This window comes from Chiloscyllium plagiosum, unplaced genomic scaffold (genome assembly GCF_037043375.1).
Source record: "Chiloscyllium plagiosum isolate Xiang-an unplaced genomic scaffold, Cpla_swu_hap1 HiC_scaffold_24, whole genome shotgun sequence".
NCBI classification, from domain to species: domain Eukaryota; kingdom Metazoa; phylum Chordata; class Chondrichthyes; order Orectolobiformes; family Hemiscylliidae; genus Chiloscyllium; species Chiloscyllium plagiosum.
The window spans coordinates 30,162,760-30,184,214 of NW_028270162.1; the positions used below are offsets into that span (position 1 = coordinate 30,162,760).

The window sequence follows — 21,455 nt, forward strand, 5'->3', positions numbered from 1 at the left end:
GCCACTATTATTAATTAACTGTTCCAATATAGTAATATCCCATAAACACAATCTTGTAAAAAGGCAAATTCAGCAAAACAGATTGCCTCACATGCAATCCTATCAGCAAGAGATACATACAGCAGCTCCCCAGCGTGTACTGGTTGGGAGACATTCACTGCCTTCCAACCCTGCTGAGACCCAAGTAACAACCGCCTGAAGATAACTAAAAAATCCTGAAACTGTGAGAGCTCAACCACACCTGCATTTATTGTTCCAACTTAAAAAACCACAAAGCCTCACAAGCTGTTTACCTTCTCATAGAATGCTCTTTACTCGTCTCACGAGAAAAGAAACCAGAACAAAATACACCTTTTAAAGCCATAATATCATCAATCATTTAAAACTCAAATAAATATTAGTTCATTGCGATAATCATATAGACAGAATACTAATAAGTAACTGTTTACATTTTGGATCTCCTCATACAGTTTTAAGGTGTGACAAATTTCATAGTGGTTTTCATCTTGGCACCAGGTCAACCACCCAGTTCTCGTTTCGCTTGCTACCAGTACAAATAACTACATTTAACAAACGAGTAGGTGAAATTACTTTTAAATTACGTTTTCAAACAATTAAAAAAAAAACACTTTTTTACTCCTAACAAACAACTGTTGTCGACAAAACTGAAGCCGCTCCTTAGCGCGGAACTCTAGTTTTGGCCCGCCTTCTCGCCAGCGGCTGTTAGTGAGATCCTGTCTGCGGGCCCTTTTTAAATTTTGTGAACGGTCTGAATGTCCAGAGCTTCGCCGCTGCAGCTAGAGGTTATCCGATCACTGGCACACAGCTGCTCAACTTTTTACTGTCATCCTGTCCTCTAATTTTCCTTGATCACCTTTTTATCTCCTGACACGTAAACCGAATGTTCATAGAAGATGCACATTACCTGCTCGTTCGTTAAAAGCATTTTTTAACCCTCGGAGTGAGGCTTTGAGTGAACTTGTCATGATATTTTACTTTAGGCAGACCGTCTCTTACGTTACAGAAGCGAAATATTGAAGATGCCTGAGATCTAAAAGAGAAAACAAAATGCTAGAAAACTCTGAGCAGCGCATGCAGCATCTAGGGAAAGATAGAAAGTTAACAGTTGAAAGATTGTTGACCTGCTGACCATTCAATTTTCTGACACCCATACTAACTGACATTAGAAATGGTTCCGTCCACTCGGATACTATCTCTTTCAGAACCACTGACATTTAAGAAACATTAAAATTGTCATAGCACTGAAAGAGGCTATTCACTCCATCATTGTGCCAGTTTTCTACAAGACCAATTTTGCTCGTCTCAAACCCCGCCTTTTCCTTGAAGTCCTATTTTTTTTCTCATTTGGTGCTTATCCTCATTCCTTTTGAAAGCAATAATTGAGTCGGATTCCGCCATACTCTCTGGCAGTGAATTCCAAGTCCTAACCATTTCGTGGGTTAAAAAAAAATCAAGTTGCCTCTGGTTCTTTTCCCAATCCCTTGAAGGGAATGGACAGAGTGGATAGAAAACAGCCGTTTCTCTTGGTTAAACAGTCAATAACAAGAGGGCATAATTTTAGGTTTAGAGGGGATTTTTGAGGATTTTATTTTCACCCAGAGGTGGGTGAGAATCTGAAATGCACGAGGTAAAAACAATGACTGCAGATGCTGGAAACCAGATTCTGGATTAGTGGTGCTGGAAGAGTACAGCAGTTCAGGCAGCATCCAAGGAGCAGCGAAATCGACGTTTCGGGCAAAAGCCCTTCGGCATCCTTGGATGCTGCCTGAACTGCTGTGCTCTTCCAGCACCAGTAATCCAGCATCTGAATTGCACTGCCTTGGGAGGGTAATATAGGCAGGAAACCTCACAACCTATTAAAAGTACATAGATGAGCACATGAATTGTCATGATATTCAAGGGCTGAGTGTTGGGAAAATGACAGATAAGTCATATAGAGTAGATAAGTCAACGCAGACTCAATGGGCCAAAAGCTCTGTTGCATGACTTTATGAATTTAAATCTGTCTTCTGGTTCTCAACCCTTCCCCCAAGATTAACTGTTTCAGTCAAGTATCTACTCAGTCCAGATCTCATGATTTTGAACATTTTCATCAAGTGTCCTCTATTCCCCTCACAACTGTTGTGTCCTTGAAGCCACCGCATCATCTCCAATCTAACATTTTCCTCTAGAATCCTTAAACATATCATCTCCCTAAACCATCCTCATTATTTCTGTAGTTCATGTCTGCTATCAACTTTCTGCCCACTGTAACAGGACTAAGTGATTCTGATTGAATCTCAGCCTGTGACTACCGTGCACTATCCTGTCTTGCCTTTCTGAAATTGGAAGCACAAATTGTAAACATTACAACAGAAGCAATGTCAGAAAGTTTAGAAGACTGTTCATTTGAAATGACAACTTATGGAAGTGACAGCTGCTCAATTTCATTTTTACTCAAAAGTCTGTACATTCATATACATTCCCAGTGGGATTTTTATGTCCATTAGAAGTGTGGACATAATTTTTGTGTCAGCAATGGCTCTGTTGATAGCACTCTCATCCCTGAATCAGAAGGTCGTGGGTTCAAGCACCACTAACAATTAAAGCTGACACTTCGGTGCAGTCGTTAAAGGAGACCTGGACTATTGCGGTGCCGCCTATGGGATGAAGCATTAAACTGAGATCCCTGCCGACTGCTCAGATTCCATTGCACTAATTCAAATAAGGGCGAAGCAATCATCCCTGATTCCCGGACCAATACTCTATTGCTCAATCAACATCGCAAAAAAAAATGATTATCTGGCCATCATGCATTTGTTAACCACTCTGATAAATGTTGGTGGACTACACGTTAGTCTATGATACCGAGACATTGTTATATAAGGCAGACGTATTTAAAAGTCGAAATAGAGAGGCTAAGAATTCTCGTTGTTCTAAGATTGTCCAATTGACTACGCCGTAGGGACCTGTTTCTAAACTGGAGAGTGATTGGCTGGATATTTGCTGGGTGCAGAGTGTCTTCACTGAGAGCTGCTTTCCGCTTCGCCGATTGGAAAATGGTGAGTTATTGACTCGGGGACTAGAGATCAAACGTTGTTGTTTCATGCTTTAAACCTCCTCGACCTGACTGAAAGTGTGCGTCAGGGCTTCACTGTGGTTGATGTCTTGGAACTGGGTTTGAGAGACCGGGTCTGCGGTTGGTATCTGGGGCCTGCGGTGGGATTGGGAAGCTATCACATGATGTTCGTCAGCTGGCAGATCCTGAAGGCACGGATGGAGGGTTTATATATCACCTCGTGAATGACACAAATTGAGAGAAAAAAAAACTTCTCGGCGTTTATTATCTGTTAAGTAGATGCGTTAGTTCCAACATTCAATCGGGCATCAAAATTCCTAATTTATCTTAATAAAAATGTGTTTTGTATTCTAGAAAGATGGTTGTAATGACGTGGTTTATTTCATACTTTTTCGTAATCTAAGGCGTACGTAAAGTTTGACCAGATCGGATTTTTATTTGTATTGTACTGTAGGTTGGAATTTAACCGAGTATATTCTGAAGTTTGTTCCTGACTTGAGCATAGAGCAGTGGTGTAAACCACCTTCAGCAGGCCATTTTACGTTACAGGAAGTGGTGTCAAACCTCCTGGGCAGTTCCCAATTGTAGATAGTTTATTTAAGCATTTTGATAAACTGAAATGTCTTTGTGCACACTTAAATTTATACGCAAAGGTGGAGAATAGTACATGCAAGAGCAGAGTGAGCTTGTCTGGAAAATTGAGTAGGGAGGCACATATAAAATGAGGTAGTTTGATCTTAGTCATTACTGTGTACAGGGGTAATTACAACCTTAATGCCAAAAAAAGTTGCTTCAGTTTTGTTTTGCTGTATAGTTTTTTTTTAAATTTAAGAATTTGTGATTTGTTTCTGTTTGACTTAAACCAGTAAGATTTTAAACAGTATGAAATATCACTATAAAATTTTCAATTTTAGAGAAGTAAACAGATTTCAACAATTTTAGCTGTGGTTGAAATTGATCTTGAAGAAAGATCAGTGAGTATTTTAATAAACATTGTTCAGTTAATTGAGTATGCATTAGACTATGTGCCAACTAGTTGGCTTATTTACAAGGTCAGTTTGTATGGTAATTCTATTTCTCATCTATAGACCATTAAGAATAATAGGTCTATGCTAATATTTAAAATCCACACATTAGCCTCCAAGTACCTATGTCCAAAGTATCTTGTAACGATGGCACGGTGGCCCAGTGGTTAGCACTGCTGCCTCAGTGCTAGGAGCCCGGGTTCAATTCCTTCTTCAGGTGACCATGTGGAGTTTGTACACACTCCGTGTCTGCATGGGTTTCCTCTGGGTGCTCTGGTTTCCTCCCATAATCCAAAGATGCTAGGCTTAGGTGAATTGGCCATGTTAAATTGCCCATAGTCAGGGGTAAATATAGGGTAGGGGAATGGATCTGGGTGGAGGGTCAGTGTGGACTTGTTGGGCTGAAAGGCCTGTTTCCATACTGTAAGGCGTCTAATCTAATTGTGTTTTTTGTTGGATGCAGGCCCTTTTTTAAAAATATCTTTGAAAGGTCCCTGTAAAGTACTTTGAAGTGACTTGTTGCACAACTGCGGAGTCAGAACATTGGCAGTGTGTTTGATTAGTGAAAGAGAACAGTTGCCTGTAAGAACAGCACAGGATTGTTAACATGCAGGCAGCTATTCAGCCCATTGTGTCTGCATTGGCTTAAAATGATTAAAACTGACTAACTTGGAAAAACAAAAAGCCATTGCCCCATAAGTTAAGGTCAAAGACTTTCAGAATGCTTAACTGTTCTTTCTCCTTTTAGAAATTGTTATTTCCACAGTAATGACATTACCTGCACCAACTTTTAAGTTAACTTGCATAGGAATTACGTACTCTGTAACTTCCTTACACCCCTTTTCCAAACCAGCTGAGAAACCTACGAAGTAATAACTATATTTGACATGGTGAGGCACCTGCTGTAGTTATTTAATCAGGACCTACATGAAAATATACTCCTATTTGGCAAGACGAAGTGAATGCATTAAACCTGGATAAAACACCAAATGTTTTCTTCAAGCAAGTGTTTTTAGAACTTAGCTTTAAAATTCTTAATCAGTGCTTCATCAACATCTGATAATTAATTATGAACATAAACAATGCAAAACTAAGTTATGTTGGCTTCTGATATAATCTAATGATTATCTGGAGCTGATGCTAAACTGGACAAAAGTATTACTGTGTTTTGATTCTGAATGAACTGGTCACGGTTAGGAAAAAAAAGTAAAAAAAAATTGTTTTGTTCTGGGCCAGCATTTATTACCATCTACTATAAGACCATAAGACATAGGAGCGGAAGTAAGGCCATTCGGCCCATCGAGTCCACTCCGCCATTCAATCATGGCTGATGAGCATTTCAACTCCACTTACCCGCATTCTCCCCGTAGCCCTAATTGCTCTTGAACTGAGTGGCTTGTTAGGACAGTTGAGAGTTAACCAAATTGCTGTGGGTCTGGAGTTGCATGTAGGCTAGACCAGGCAAGTGTGCCAGATTTTGTACCATTGAAGGATATTAGTGAACTAGATGGGTTGTTTATGACCACTGACCGATTACATGGTTGCCATTAGAATTGCTTTTAGTTCTAGATTTTTATTGAATTCCAATTTTGTCTTTTTTTGGGATTTGTACCCATATCCTTAGCAGATTAGACTGGAATACTAATCTAGTGACACTGTACCACTGTATTCCATCATTTCAGAAATGTGAGATAATGTGTTTAGAGTGTGGGATGGTACAAGCAAATCAAGGGAATGTAGAATAAGTGGTAGAATACAGGGAAGTGTAGAGGGCTAAAGAACACTATATCTAGGCAGATTCCTGAAGGTGGAAAGATAAGTTAAGATACTGCGACCTAGAATTTGAGTGGGGTGATTATCCTAGAACTGTATAAACAATAGGCCACACCTAACGTGGTACATGCTATTCTGGTACATGCTATTCTGGTCGTTCCTTTACAAGAAAGATCTAATTACACTAGAGAAGATTGAGGTTATTTTAAGAGGATGTCTGCAGGAGTGGAGAAGTTCTAGTTAGAGGAAAGGTTGAATTATCTGGAGTTGTCACCTTTGGACAAAAAAAGCTAAGGAGAGATTTAATTGTGGTGTATAAAATTGAGTGACCTGGAAAAAGTGGAAAGAATAAAGACATCAATAACAAGGGGCATGGATTTAATGGAATTGGCAGGTGAATCAGGAAAGTTAAGTATTATTTTCATGGTGATGGTGGCAGGGTCTACCCAAAAGACTTTCAGAAACCCTAATTGCATTTAACTAAGATGTGCATTCAAAGTGCCATAACCTTTGTTACAGGCCAAAATCTGGATGGTGGGATTAGGCCAGGCTGCTCATATTTGGTAAACATTGTTGGGCCAAATAGTCACCTGTTATAAATTTTCTGGTTCTGTATTATGACTACAATTACCTGGCACTTACCTGCCTGTACCTCTTGCTGATATACTGGAGGGGGAAAAAAAACTTAAAATTCAGTTTTTGCATCACCTTAAGAATAAATTCTTCTACTGTTGTCATCTCCAAGAAAACTATTCAGTAATTAGAAATGGGGTTGAATTGAATTAATTTATGTAACGCTGATTAATTAGAACTCTTCTGCAGAAGCTAAAACTTTACAAATGTAAAACAAAAATAGAAAGTGTTAGCAAAACTCAGCAGGTCTGGCAGCATTTTGAGGAGAGAAAGCAAAGTTAATGTTTTGGTCTCGTGATCCTTCTTCAAACCAGGTCACAGGACCTGAAATATTAACTCTGCTTTTTCTCAACAGATGTTGCCAGACCTGCTCAGTTTTTCCAGCAATATTTGTTTCTGATTTTCAGCATCTGCAGTTCTTTTGTTTTAATTTAGTACTTGTCAAATGTCCATGTTCAAGCATTAATAACAAATTGAGTATACAGCTCTGGGTATTGTTATTTAAAACATAAATGTATCAGGTTTTTTTTTGTCCTCCTTCCACCAATCCAAGAAAAATGTCACTGCATCGCTTAAAAATGCTCATCTGTTTCATAAATTTTGGTGAAGGAACAAATGGCTTTGGTTGATTCATGAACGTTTGTGCTGTAAAAGTACAAAAATAAAAGGGTATTTTATAAGATTTTAAAATAACTGAAGTATAAAGTAAACTTGTTTGCTACAATTTTCAAACTGTTTTGTGTTAAACAATCAAAAAGCTTTTTTGGTAACTTGATATATTTTTCCTGATGACTTTTGTTTCATTTTATTTATTTTAAATTTGACCGTACCCAACTCTCATCTCATGCCAACGATTGACCTTCAATTCATTAAGGCCTCTCACAGAGTAAGTCACTCGCTTGGTAGTGGTGAAAATTTTGTTTGTTCCAATAATTTTGAAAGTGTGCAGACTAACAGTTTTTTGCAGTATGTGGGCTGTTTATTTTGCAGGCTTAATCCAAGGAAGTTTGTGGACTGGTTTTTTTCCATTTGATACTGTAGAGGTTTCCTAACCTTTTTTTTTAAGGCTGCCCTACCATTCAGAGATTTGGATATCATATATGGCCCTTTTTTTTTCTTCTCAGGAATTTTTAAATGCTCTGAGAAATCAGTCAACTTGATTAAAATTTAAACAAAGTTGAGCAATTAACCATCCACATTAATGGATGCATTCACCCTGGCAACACCTCTATCAATGTCCACTGGCCAACCAATTTGCACACTCATCTTGGTTTTTCCCTTTTGAACTGGTATTGTTGCAAATTGTTCTGATGAGTCCAAGACACACAGGTTCAACAAAACCGTGCATTTATTTTCAGAATTTTGTCCCAAATAAAGTTGTCGATCACAAGGAACTCAGTTTCAAAACCTAGTAGGGAGAAAATTGCGAATCCAAAATACTCCCTTTGATTACAGTTGTATAAACATTGAAGCAGCTCTCTGTGTGTTTGATTTCAAGGATCTTTAGTAATCAAGAGATTCAACAGAAATGTCATATTTAATTGATGTATCCAGAGAAGGTGTATTATTTTCCTGTCATTTCCAGCATATCATCTTTTGCATACCTGCTAATTTTCTAGAAGTGAACTTTCAGAACTTTTAAGAGCTGCTTCTGGTGTAACATAATTGATCACTAAGTTAAATATTATTCTTGTAGGCATCAGTGGGGCCTGAAACATTCTGTGCTACGTGACATTAGCCCAAAATGCACCATCTGCAAGGAATACTGCATCATGGCACTCAATCTTATTCAAGCTGGTGCACCCTCCTTGCAGCTCTGCACCCCCCACTTCCCCAAAATGTCTTGTGTAGCTACACTCAGAACAAGCTTGATGACGAATAGTGTTTAGAGTTTGAAGTAATCGTTGATTTCTAATCTGCCATAGGCCTGGACAGTTGTCAGTCATCGAGATGTACAGCATGGAAACAGACCCTTCAGACCAACCCGTCCATGCCAGATATCCCAACCCAATCTAGTCCAACCTGCCAGCACCTGGCCATGTTTCTCCAAACCCTTCCTATTCATATTTAAGTGGCATTTGGATGGGTATGTTGCAATTGTACTAGCCTCCACCACTTCCTCTGGCAGCTCATTCCATACACATACCATCCTCTGTGAAAAAGTTGCCCCTCAGGTCTTTTTTTATATCTTCCCCCCCCCCCCCCCCCCTCCCTCTCACCCTAAACCTATGCCCTCTAGTTCTGGACTCCCCGACCCCAGGGAAACAACTTTGTCTATTTACCCTATCCATGTCCCTCATGATTTTGTAAACCTCTAAGGTCACCCCTCAGCCTCCGACCCTCTGGGGGGGAAAAAGCCCTAGCCTGTTCAGCCTCTCCCTACAGCTCAAATCCTCCAACTCTGGCAAATCCATGTAAATCTTTTCTGAACCCTTTCAAGTTTCACAACATCTTTCCGATAGGAAGGAGAACAGAATTGCATGTAATATTCCAACAGTGGCCTAACCAATGTCCTGTACAGCTGCAACATGACCTCCAACTCCGTACTCAATACTCTGACCAATAAAGGAAAGCATACCAAACGCTGCCTTCACTATCCTATCTACCTGTGACTCTACTTTCAAGGACCTATGAACCTGTATTCCAAGGTCTCTTTGTTCAGCAATGCTCACTACCATTAAGTGTATAAGTCCTACTAAGATTTGTTTTCCCAAAATGCAGCACCTCGCATTTATCTGAATTAAACACCATCTGCCACTTTTCAGCCCATTGGCCCATCTGGTCAAAATCCTGTTGTAATCTTCACTGTCCTCTACACCTCTGATTTTAGTGTCATCTGCAAACTTACTAACTGTACCTCTTATGCTCTCATCCAAATCATTTATGTAAATGACAAAAAAGTAGAGACCCAGCATCCATCCTTGTGGCACTCCACTGGTCACAGGCCTCCAGTCTGGAAAAACAACCCTCCACCACCACCCTCTGTCTTCTATCTTTTGAGCCAGTTTTGTATCCAAATGGCTAGTTCTCCCTGTATTTTGTGAGATCTAACCTTGCTAACCAGTCTCCCATGGGGAATCTTGTCGAACGTCTTACTGAAATCCATCTAGGTCACATCTACCGCTCTGCCCTCCTCCCTCATCAATTCTCTTGATAAGCTATATGCAGCAGTGGGGAATCTGATATTCTAAAAGTAAAGGTACTTGCTTCATCAAATGTTTTGCATTCTAGGATATTGACAGTTAAAACTTCACATTTTGAAATTAAAGAATTTTAAATTTAATCTGTCTTGCACTCTTTTCCCTGCCCCAAGCTGGAATAGTATCATAATATCTAGCAGATTTGGTCAGTTTGTTCAATTTGTTTTTTTGTTTCATGAGATCTGTTTGAATTATTGCCTGAAAAGTTAGTTTTAACTCTTCAATCATTGGCTAAAGTTTGGGTCACAATATACCTAAAAGCGATTGACGCTTCTGATTATATATTAGCTTGGTTTGGTGTAGCTTGCAATCAGCTAATTTGCAAATATTCTGCTTAACATCTTGCATGTTTTTGACTTGCTTAAATTAACAACTGGAACAAACATTTTGGCTTTGGTAAAATATCCTTTCATTCTTGCTGAGATAGGGTTTTGCTCAGCCAGTAGTTGTGTTGTGATTTTCTTAAATTTGTAATTTTCATATCAATGTTTGACAGTAAACATCACCAGGCTAATTACTAGCATGAATGCCTAATTCTCCCTTTACTTGAAATCCACATGTATCCACACTCATCTGAAGTTTCTGGATCTTGGTCAAAAGTAGAAAACTTTTGGCCACTCTTTCACCATTGAAACAAGGACTGATTAGGCTAACTGTATGCTGTAATCATTTTTTACTGGCACACTAGCTGAGAAAAATCTCCAGTCAAACAACCTAAACATGTTCCTTGCCTTGCTTTTGTATTGTATTTCTGTATTTATAAGTTATCCAAATTGCACATTGAGACTGGTTCATTAGAAATACTCTATATTATCTCACCACATTCACTAAACTTTGAATTATTACTCGGGCAATATAATACAAGTTATCTTCAAACATGCAAATGTATGCAAGTAGACATTTAGTTTCTGTTCGTCTGGTGTTGATGAGACAGTTAGCTGTCTTATGAAATGGAGTCAAAGTGAGAGAGTCTGGAAAGCACTACAGTGTACAAGAAACTAATACAGCAGTGCTTCAGGAATTTCAACTTGAATTCCTGTTTGCTATGGTTCTGTTATGGTTTACAGGATTATATACAAAAATAATAAGCCACCTTGCTGGTGATGTGGCATGACCTGGAGATCTTTGAAAGGTAGTGGTCCTCTTCTACTTGGCACTCCCACATTTCAATCCGTGGGTAGAATCTCCTACCTTGTGTGTATCCTGTCTAAAGAAATACATGTTAATATGGTAGCATTCTCAGATCCGAACTGCCAACTTAGTTTTTGGCAAACTCTGAACTGACTACCAAGATTTTCTTCCTATAGGCACCTTTTGAGCTTGACCTATGTTAAGATATGAATCACTTTCAACCAAGATAATGATCCGAAAGTAAGACAAATTCCCTGACACAAGTCTGCAAAGCTGATGTGCCATGGTTAAGTCATAGTACAAATGTCTGCAGAACAAACCTTTATCTTTCTGTGGCTCACTGACAACTGGGAAGTCAATTCTTGGTGTCAGGAGAGCAAGATATGGATTATGTAAAAGATATTCTGCAACTATGCCAAATTGATATCCATAAATGGGAACCAGTTCAAAATAAATATACGTAGGAGGTGCCTCTGTGGTTGGTTATAGACTGAGGTCCATCATGTTTGCAGATGCCAAATCTAAAACACAACTGGGAATTCTTGCTTGAAAAATTTAGTTTCCAACCTGGTGCATCTGAGATCTACTGTACCAAACTTTAAATGCTCATTGATGTGAGGAGAAACAAATCTGTCATCAAAGAAGTCACTGCAACACCAATTTTTCTTTTTTTTTCTTATATATTTGAGGGATGTGTGACTTGTTTTGGCTTTGAGCTTTACTGCTTTGACAACAAATTAGATATATCGCTGGCTTCACCTTACTTCAGTCTTAAGTGGGTTATTACAACAGTCTAATTTTGAATTACCATTTTCGAATCTGTTATTTATAGACATTTTACTTTTATTAAAACTCTAAGTCTTAAACTCTGATTGATATAATAATGTCCAATAATGATGCATGTTCCTGGGGATTTTGTGTGCAGTATGATTTGAGAAAACTTCTTTTATTTTCTCTATTTCTAAAGTTGGTACTGGTATTGGGAGACCTTCACATTCCTCACCGTTGTAATACATTGCCAGCCAAGTTCAAGAAGCTATTGGTACCTGGTAAGATCCAGCATATCTTGTGTACAGGCAATCTTTGCACTAAAGAAAGTTATGATTACCTCAAAACTCTGGCTGGAGATGTTCACATTGTCAGAGGAGACTTCGATGAGGTATGTGTTTCTTTGCTTTTTAAAGAAATCTACTTATTGCCTGTACTAGAAATCAATATTCTTATAATGTGAAAATTTATCATGTAGGTCATATTCCCACATTCTGTCCATCTCCTCCACCTCCCATCCCACACCCCAACTAGTCCACGGAGGCATTGACTTTGTCAGAATCATGTGTGATGTTAACCATTATCCTCAGTATCTTGCCAAACAGGTATTCATGCATGAACACTGATAAGCTATTTGACCACAGCAGATTACAATAGCAGGTCCTAATCTTCTCTTCACATCTTTGGAATTTCAACAGAAATATTGTATAACAATCAGCAGCAGGATTCGCTCAGTTTAACTATCTAACCAGAGATGCTATAATGCCCCGGCTATTGTTGTGATCAGGGAACAGAGTACAGCTTGAGTTTTGAACACACTCTCTCTTTTTTGGGGGGTCTACATGACTCTCATTCAGCGCATAAAGGAGCGGATGAATTTGTTCTCTAAACTTCTAGTTTTCTTCTAAATTTCTAATTTTACTTCTTATTTCATGCACTTTTGCATGATGGCAGCACAAATATTAATTCAGTTCTACTTAAGTTGAAGTAGCAACTTGAATTTGCCAGAGTTTTGATAATATTTCTAACCATGGTTCAAAACTATTGAAAATTTAGATATGAAGGCTCACTTACCACCTCTATTCTGTGCAATATTTTTGATCCTGCTATTTCCTCAGATATCAAATGGAATGGATACCTTCGTTATTATATCCTAATTTTCCTCTATATCAGCTCCTGCTTTGCTTATTAATAGAAATTAGATTTCTTGAGTATAAGTCTGTCCAATTTCATGATCTGGGAGCCTTTATTAAGCTCTTTTTTTGCACTTTTGAGCAGGATAGAAGGTTTTTAACAATTTAGAAGATTAACAATTTTCACCTCCAGGTATATTTGGTTTTCTTTGCATAATTTATTGTTGCTCTGTCTCTCATAAATACTGCTGCACCTGAAACTATTCTAGTAGATTCCTATCCTAACAACACTGCAAGGGATTCTTATGGTGTTGAGGTAGTGCCCCTACCCCTGGACCAAGAGGCTCAGGTTCAAGTCCCACCTGCTCCAAAGGTGCGTAAAACATCTCTGAACAGTTTGATTAGAAAAATAGGTTAAATTTTTAAAAAATCTTAACAGCATTGTGCTCTGCAAAGACTGCATCAGTTCAAGAAAACAGGTCACCAGAACCACTTTCAAGGTAATTGGGGATGGTAATATATGCTAGTCTAATCAGTGATGCCACATTCTACAAAAGAACTTTTAAAAATCATTACATTAACTATACGTGACTGATCTGCAGCTATAAAACTGGTTCACCAAACCATGGAGTCTTTATACTAAAGTGCCAATATTTTAACAAACTTGTCAAATGGAAGCAGACCAACTGTTTCCACCAATAAGAGCATTGTACTGCTGGAAAGAATGCTTCAGATGAGTGCCATGCTTTGGCTCTGTATAAACTGGTTTTAAGTTGGTACACTGCAACTCCATTTAAATCTTTTTTGCCCAGTGTGGGGAAACATTATGCCATTGCTGATGGATCACAATTTCTGCTGCAATGTATTCTCATTACATAAACACACTATAAAGGATGTTATTAATTGTTGTCATAAATCTTACCACTGCAGAAAAAAACTATAATAATTTGAAATGAGGCAGTTTTATGGACCAGTTCAAAATCCCTTACAAGTATAAGTAAATTTGTAATCAGATCAAATTGATATTATAAAGTGAGATGGTCAAAGAAACAAGGCCATGAGGAATTTGTTTTTGTTTTCTTTTCACACTCTGCTAATTATTTCATTGCCATTAAATTATTTTCCCCATAATTACAAATATGACTGGGTCAAATTCTAATCTCAAATCTGCATTCACTGTCCTGACACATTTGCCCAGATTTCCACACATTGGGAAAGGAGATGTCATACTGCTGACTGCAATTGTAAACTGTCCACTTGCTTTCTGTGCTCGACCTGGAGGCTTTCTGCTGTGAATTCCACCGATGAGCAGTCAGAAGTCCTAGCGGCAAAGCAACACTGCATTAGAACTGCCTTTTTTTTTATTCATAGCCCTAAGATCTCTTGTCCAAATCATTTCAGATTTTCTTAATTGGACCTGTCACCGCAACATGGTTCAGTCTTACTCCCCACCCAAATCCTCAACAATTTTTAACTCTCCTGCTCAACTCATCTTTCCCCTGCTCGTGACAGTGCAACAGCAGTTGAGCGCATACTACTGGAAAACCCTCCTACACTTGCAACAATGCTATTTTAGTTTGATACCCCCAACAATGCTGACACCACCAGCTGGACAGGAATCGAGGCTACAGGAAGAGGAGGTGGTAAGCTTTGTAGAGAGGAGCAGCTGCTTAGTTTTGCTAGGGAGAGCGTCCTGAAGAACTGCTCCTGAGCTGTCGTGGATTTGCTGTGAATTGTTTTGATATTCCAGTTGACTTGCTTGGAGCTATACAACTCAACAAGCTTTACACCTAGGAAAATCTCCAGGTAAATCCATTTTCTGTTTTATTTATTTTAAGCAAAAGGCACATATAGTCCAAAACTGTCCCACTGTCATTGGGAATAGTCCATCAGCGCAGGTAGGATAAAACTGGCAGTTTTAAGCTTTGTGTGTGCCATGTGAGGACCTTATCAAGGTCCTGAAGTGGATCAGAATCTTAATTTGCTGATTCTGGTATTGGGCAATTTTGGTAATATCTTGGTAAGCCAAATCTACCTCCAGCTTAATCATTTTTTATTGTTTAGCTCTTTCAGTTCCCCAGCCCAGTGGAAATGGGAAAAACTTGTTATTCAGTTAACTACAGCAGAATTAAGATGAGAATCAAAATCAGTGATCATTAGAACATCTGCTTTAATCTTTTCACATTTTATTACAAGTTCGTTGACAGAAATTTGTTCCTTGTCTTCATTTTTAGAATCTGAATTACCCAGAGCAGAAAGTGGTAACAGTGGGGCAATTCAAGATTGGTTTGATCCATGGTCACCAAGTAATTCCTTGGGGTGATATGGCCAGCCTTGCTCTGCTGCAACGACAACTGGATGTAGATATCCTAATTTCTGGTCACACACATAAGTTTGAAGCCTTTGAGCAGGAGAGCAAGTTCTATATCAACCCAGGCTCAGCCACAGGTGCATGTAATGCACTGGAAGGGTAAGTATTTTGGAATGCCCGATGAACTTCAGGTTTCTTAGTGACTATTTAGGATTTCTTGCTATTAACTAATGTTAACAGCTTGGATGATTTGGAAAAGTACTTTTCAGTGCATTGAAAATATATGGTGTCAGCTAGGAATGATCTGCTCCAGACAAAGAATTTCACTTGTGAATGAAGGGGTGGTCTGAAAGTTGGACTTTAACTGCATTTGGGGGGGAGAAAACATCATGATTCTGGCTCGACACCAGTGCTTGACTTGGACCACTAATCTTAACCTAATGAATATATGTCGGATACCAGTTGGTTAAACACGAATGCTATTTGTCTAAACGTGTTCTTTTGTCATTTTAATCCGCTCACATCCAAGTGACTGAATGTTGCAATTGATGACAACATTTTTCAAATAACCTGAGTTGTGACAGTCTAGTTTAATTTGAGTCATTTGGTAATTCTCTCGCCTTTTGAGTCATGTTGTGAATTCAGATTCCAACTTCAAGTAATAGAGGCCCCACTACTTGTTCTATATTTGTAATGTGAACTAAAGATTCTGTGACACTTTGAAAACTGAAGAAATCTCCTAGTGTCCTGGTCTGTATCCTTCCCTGTGTGAATGCCAGAGCAAAATTAATTCCCATTCATCTCACTTTGTGATAATGTTAAACTTCCATAGTTGATTATCTTTGACTGTACTTAAAACATTTTTCAGAATCTTGTGTTTTGAGCTCCAAAGATATCACGTACAATATCAGCATAAGCACTTTGTCAGGGAAACTGATATAGTTAAGCAACAAAAATATTGCTGTATAAATACATTATACCAAAAGGCAACAATGACATTTGGAAAGATCACTTCATATTACTATTTCTAGAATATGCAGATAGATTAGTTCATTCATTCAAATTATAGAAGTTGCAACCGATTGGAAATGTCATCAAACATAGCCATCAATATGAATTTAGTCCCTACGCAAAAATTAAATATCTACTAAAGGTTCACATTCAGTTAATGTAATCAATTACTGATTTCAGTAATTTACTTTTGTGAGGTGCAAAGTTAAAACTCACAACACCAGATTATAGTTGAACAGGTTTATTTGGAAGCACTAGCTTTCAGAGCACTGCTCCTTCAACAGATGGTTATGGAGTATAAGATCGTAGGACACTATTTATAGCAAAAGCTTAGTGTGATGTAACTGAAATTATATATAGAAAAAGACCTGTATTGTTTAAGTTTCTCATCGTTTTAGAATGGCCATGTTGGTTTCAGTTCTTTCATATGTAAATCCCAGAACTTTAAATTAAATTCTCAAGTGAACTTTAACAATTGGTGTTACGTCGGCCCAGAAAATGCATTAAAAGATGAGGTGCCCTGTGCAAGATTGTCTGTGCCACAATAATCTGATGGATTCTAATTTTAAAAAAAACAGACTTAAAGAATCTTACATGGATTCATGTAGTTTTTGAGCAAAATAAAATGTAATTCTGCGTGTACAAAGTGAACCCACAAACATGTGCATGTGGGTGAGTGTGCAGGGCTTGAGTGTGAAAGTATAAAGGGGTGTAAGTCTGTGAGAGGTTGTATGTGTATGTGTGAGCATGAATGTGTTGCAGTGGGGTCACCTGTAGTGTGACATGAACCCAAGGTCGGTTGAGGCCATCCCCATGGGTACCAAACTTGGCTATCAGCCTCTGTTTGGCCACTTTGCGTTTGGTGCCTGTCCCAAAGTCCGCCTTGGAGGATGGTCACATGGTGGTGGGAGGTGAAATGTTCCAGACCGATGAAGTGTCCTCTGACTGGGAGGGAACATTCCTGTCTGTTGATTGTTGTATGGTGTCCATTCATCCAAGCTCACTCTCATATGCTCACACTCTTGCCAACTTATACCTGTTTACAGTCAGACTCGAGCACATACACATGCACACACTCTCTCATGAACACTCCGGCCACACCGTGTGTGTGCACAAGTTTTTGGGGTAATAGTGTCAGAGCCTCATAGAGCACCTCACACCTTCAATGCATTTTCTGGGCCAACACTGCACCTGTTGAAGTTCACTTGAGCACGTAACATTTTTTTTAAAATGTTCTGGGATTTACATATGAAAGAACTGAAACCAACATGCCCATTCTAAAAGATGAGAGACTTAACAAGCGATATATAATTTTAGTTACATCACATGGTAAACTTTTGCTATAAATCCTGTGGCTGACGATCTTACTCCACAACACCTGATGATGGAGCAGCACTCCAAAAGCTAGGGCTTCCAAATAAACCTGTTGGACTATAACCTGGTGTTGTGATTATTTTTTAAACTTTGTACACCCCAGTCCAGCACCAGCACCTTCAAAGCATTACTTTTGTGAAGAATTCTTGGATGGAATTCAACATACAAAACTTTTTACATTTACAGTGTATTTTAATTTAATTGGGCATAGATCTTACTGTGGTTCTCCGGAATTTGAAGTTGAACACTTTTTTTTTTTACTGCTTAGTGATCATCATGTAAAGAATCTAATGCTGTGCATGTAAAAACTAATCTGTTTCTGATCTCTTCTCTTTTCCAGTAATATCATACCTTCATTCGTATTGATGGACATTCAAGCATCCACCGTAGTCACTTATGTTTATCAGCTGATTTCTGATGATGTAAAAGTAGAACGAATTGAATACAAAAAATCCTAAATTTGGTTTTGCTGCTTTTTTTTTTACAGTGTCATTCCTTTTCCTTTTCTGTCATTTTTTTTCTCTTTTGAACCTTGATCACATTAACAAATCTTTACATGTATTATATTGTGAATTGTAAGTTTTAGTTCAACCTAGTACCAGTTGTTAACTATTCCAGCAATATGAAAGGAACCTTATTGCACGCACTGATGTATGGTTAGTTTTAGATCCTTGCTGAAACGGGTGCTATATTCTTGAATTACGGAGGGTTTTCAGTCCTGTAAATATTTCCTTTCAGTGCTTACAGTAATGGATCAGTGCTTACAGTAATGGAGTAGTGTATCATGTAATATGCATGAAATCTTCAAAGGTTTTTGTTTCTGCCTTTGTTTGAAGCATCACTGTTTCATGTAAAATGTTTAACTTACTTTCCATAAACTCTAATAAATGTTATTTCAAGTGCTTAACATTATATTGTTTTATGTTTTGAAGAAAATGAATGCAGTGTAATTATTGATACACTTCACTTTTTGTGACAGACTTCATAAATGGTTTATATTCTGTTTACATTTTCCTATTAACTCTTGATTAGCCAATTTCTTAGAATGTTATTTATCTAGAATGGAAATATGGTTTCAGTTATAGTTTTAAATCTGTTAATCTAAATTACTACTTTGAAGGCTTAAAAATTACTTTTAATGTTTAAAATGTTGAAACTTCTATCAATTATATTGGCTTACCAAAGTAATTGCTGATTTTGACTTTATATATTCTCAATGCTATTACTTTAATTCATGGTGTACACTTTCACTTTTTTTGTCTTGACAATTATCACTGAATTTGTTGACTGAATATATCACCATGATCACTGTTGATCCTTGTGCCTTGCTACAGTAGCAAGGCACGATGTGTTGAAGATTACTTGACCCAGAAGGCAGCACAGATGAGTCAACTCTTGCTTTTGTTGTGGCATATAGAGCAGGGTGCTTATTTTAGGTGTTTGTGATCACAGCTATTCAATATGAGCAGTCAGTGACTTGTAAATAATTTCCTGATAGTTTCATTGAGTTTAAGAAGCAGCAGTTTAGATCTGATACGTTCTTTCAAGATAAAGAAATGATCAAGTGGGCGGCACGGTGGCACAGTGGTTAGCACTGCTGCCTCACAGTGCCAGAGACCCGGGTTCAATTCCCGCCTCAGGCAACTGACTGTGTGGAGTTTGCACATTCTCCCCGTGTCTGCGTGGGTTTCCTCCGGGTGCTCCGGTTTCCTCCCACAATCCAAAGATGTGCAGGTCAGGTGAATTGGCCATGCTAAATTGCCCGTAGTGTTAGGTAATGGGTAAATGTAGGGGTGTGGGTGGGTTGTGCTTTGGCGGGTCGGTGTGGACTTGTTGGGCCGAAGGGCCTGTTTCCACACTGTAATGTAATGTAATCTAATCTAATCAACCATGACAATTAGGGATGGTTCATTGGTAAATACCAGAGGACAGTGCAGAATGCTTTGGTTGTCTTTAACAGGTGGGGAGGGCCTCCTATTCTCTGAGGTTTTGGAGAACTCTTCCCTTCTGGCTCATCTGCTTGATGAGGGCCACTCTATGAAGACTGCTGTCTGACTATCCAATGAGCACCACTGCCCACAAGGTCTGCTTAATGAGAACTGACCAAAAAGATTTCCCCCTCCTGCCCCAAGTACTTATTGCTGTATTGTATTTCTAAGTTATTTTCTCAATGTCAATAAATTTTCTGAACCCCTTTGCCCAATGGCCCTGAACAACTACTCCATGATGTCTGATGGCCATTGTCCCCTTGCCCACCTCCCTTTTTCAGAAGGTTAGTTTTCATTCTAAGAACAAAAGCTTATTTTTCAAAAACAAAACACTAATATGGGGTACTTCGGCACCAAAAATGTGACATCTGCATTTCTCATTCTTCCTTTTGTTTTCCCGTGCCAAACTTGTTACTGCTGTTATAGCTCTTAAATGAAATCATGCTACACAGTTTAAAAGCTAGGAAAATTCAGGTTTTGAGGCACCCCAGAATCCAACACAGGACCATACTAACCTTTTCATTCCCTTCTTACCTTGGCAGCGATCAGGACACACCTTTAGCCATTCAGATGTCTATGGTTTAAAATCAGAGCCATTTGAGGAAGATGTGCCTTTGTTTACTTTCAAAAGCAATTTTATGCTTGTGGAAGGTATCTTTAATTTTTGTTCTAACCAGCTTAATCGCTGGAACACTATTTTTAAATTAGCTACATATAGTATGTACAGCTACATAGCATCATGTTTGTACTGTAGTTCATATAGCACACTTGTGTGTTAGGCAGGACATAGTTTTGGCTTTATGCAATCATCCTGTTTAGTAACAAAACCACTTGATTTTCTACCAAATGAGAGCAGCTCGACGGCTAACTTTATCTATTGCTAAAATGTTTGACATCCCTTATCCTTCCAGGTTAATTAAGCGCCTGTTTCAATGCAACAAAAGGGACCAAAATAATAATTGTTCAATTTCTCAGAGCAATGCCTGGATCAATCAGTCTCAAACTGCCATGTTTAAAATTTTAAACAAAGCTTTAACAAAATGTGCTTTGTTTCAAGCAATGCTCAAATTTTCCAGTAAATATTCATTTGGTTATATGAAATAAATCCCCTTGTGATTTTTCAGTTTGATAGTGACTCTAACATATCAGCAGGCCCAAATGGGGAAATGGCCAAATCAAGCTACCTTGCTTAATTCAAATTTTTAAAAGAAGCCAACTGAAAAGCCATAAATCGAAACATATTTCCTAGGGAACATTTCTATGTGATAATTGGGTTGATTATCAGGATATATTACATACTAATTTCATAGAATCCTCATAGTGAGAAAACTAGTCATTTGACTATTGAGTCCACACTGACCCTCCTGTAATGTTTAAAAGATTAAATGGGAATACCTCTCTGGACATTAAAGGGTTGAACTGCACTGTCTTTGGATGGGGACAACAATCATGAAAAAATGCATTGTAATTCGCACTTCATTTAGACAGTCATTTGCTACTACTCCCCTGCTATTGTCAAGTTAAACTATCACTCAATCTTTTTCCGTCCAGAAACACTTTCTGGCCATCCCTTGAAGCTAGGTATGCAGCACCTGCACTGTCTTGGGGAATTACTGAGTCAGGAAATCAGCTGCATAACAATTCCCCAGGATTAGGGCATTAGCATTTGCATTATCTCAGAGGGTGATCTCACCCTGCCATTGTACCTGGGGTAACTTGTAACTGGGGGTTGTCTTGAGTGGCAGTGACTGGAGGAGTGGCCAGAGTATCTGTGAGCATGACCAAATGACCTGCATAAAAGGGGATGTTTTCTTTGTTCAGGGCCTCACTTTGATTCAATCTTGCACGTCTGAGGGGAGGCAGAGGGGTCACCTAGCTTATACAAGCTTTAATAAACTTTTAACTGTTTGCAGAAGTTGGTGTGTGTGTGAATTGCATCTTGTGTGTGAAACCTCTGGAAAATAACCTAATGCTCCTAGACCTATCCTCCTAACACTACACTTCCCATGGCCAATCCACTGAACCTGCA

At 38.5% G+C, this 21,455-nt stretch overlaps 1 protein-coding gene across 1 annotated transcript; it reads left to right on the forward strand.

Moving 5' to 3' along the window:
- Positions 1-2,987: 2,987 nt before the first annotated feature.
- vps29 (VPS29 retromer complex component) lies at positions 2,988-18,341 on the forward strand. Its single transcript, XM_043715689.2, has 4 exons — positions 2,988-3,062; positions 11,809-12,000; positions 14,977-15,212; positions 17,779-18,341. Exons 1-4 carry the CDS (start codon positions 3,060-3,062, stop codon positions 17,894-17,896), a joined length of 549 nt encoding a protein of 182 aa, XP_043571624.1. The 5' UTR covers positions 2,988-3,059; the 3' UTR covers positions 17,897-18,341.
- Positions 18,342-21,455: the final 3,114 nt, after the last annotated feature.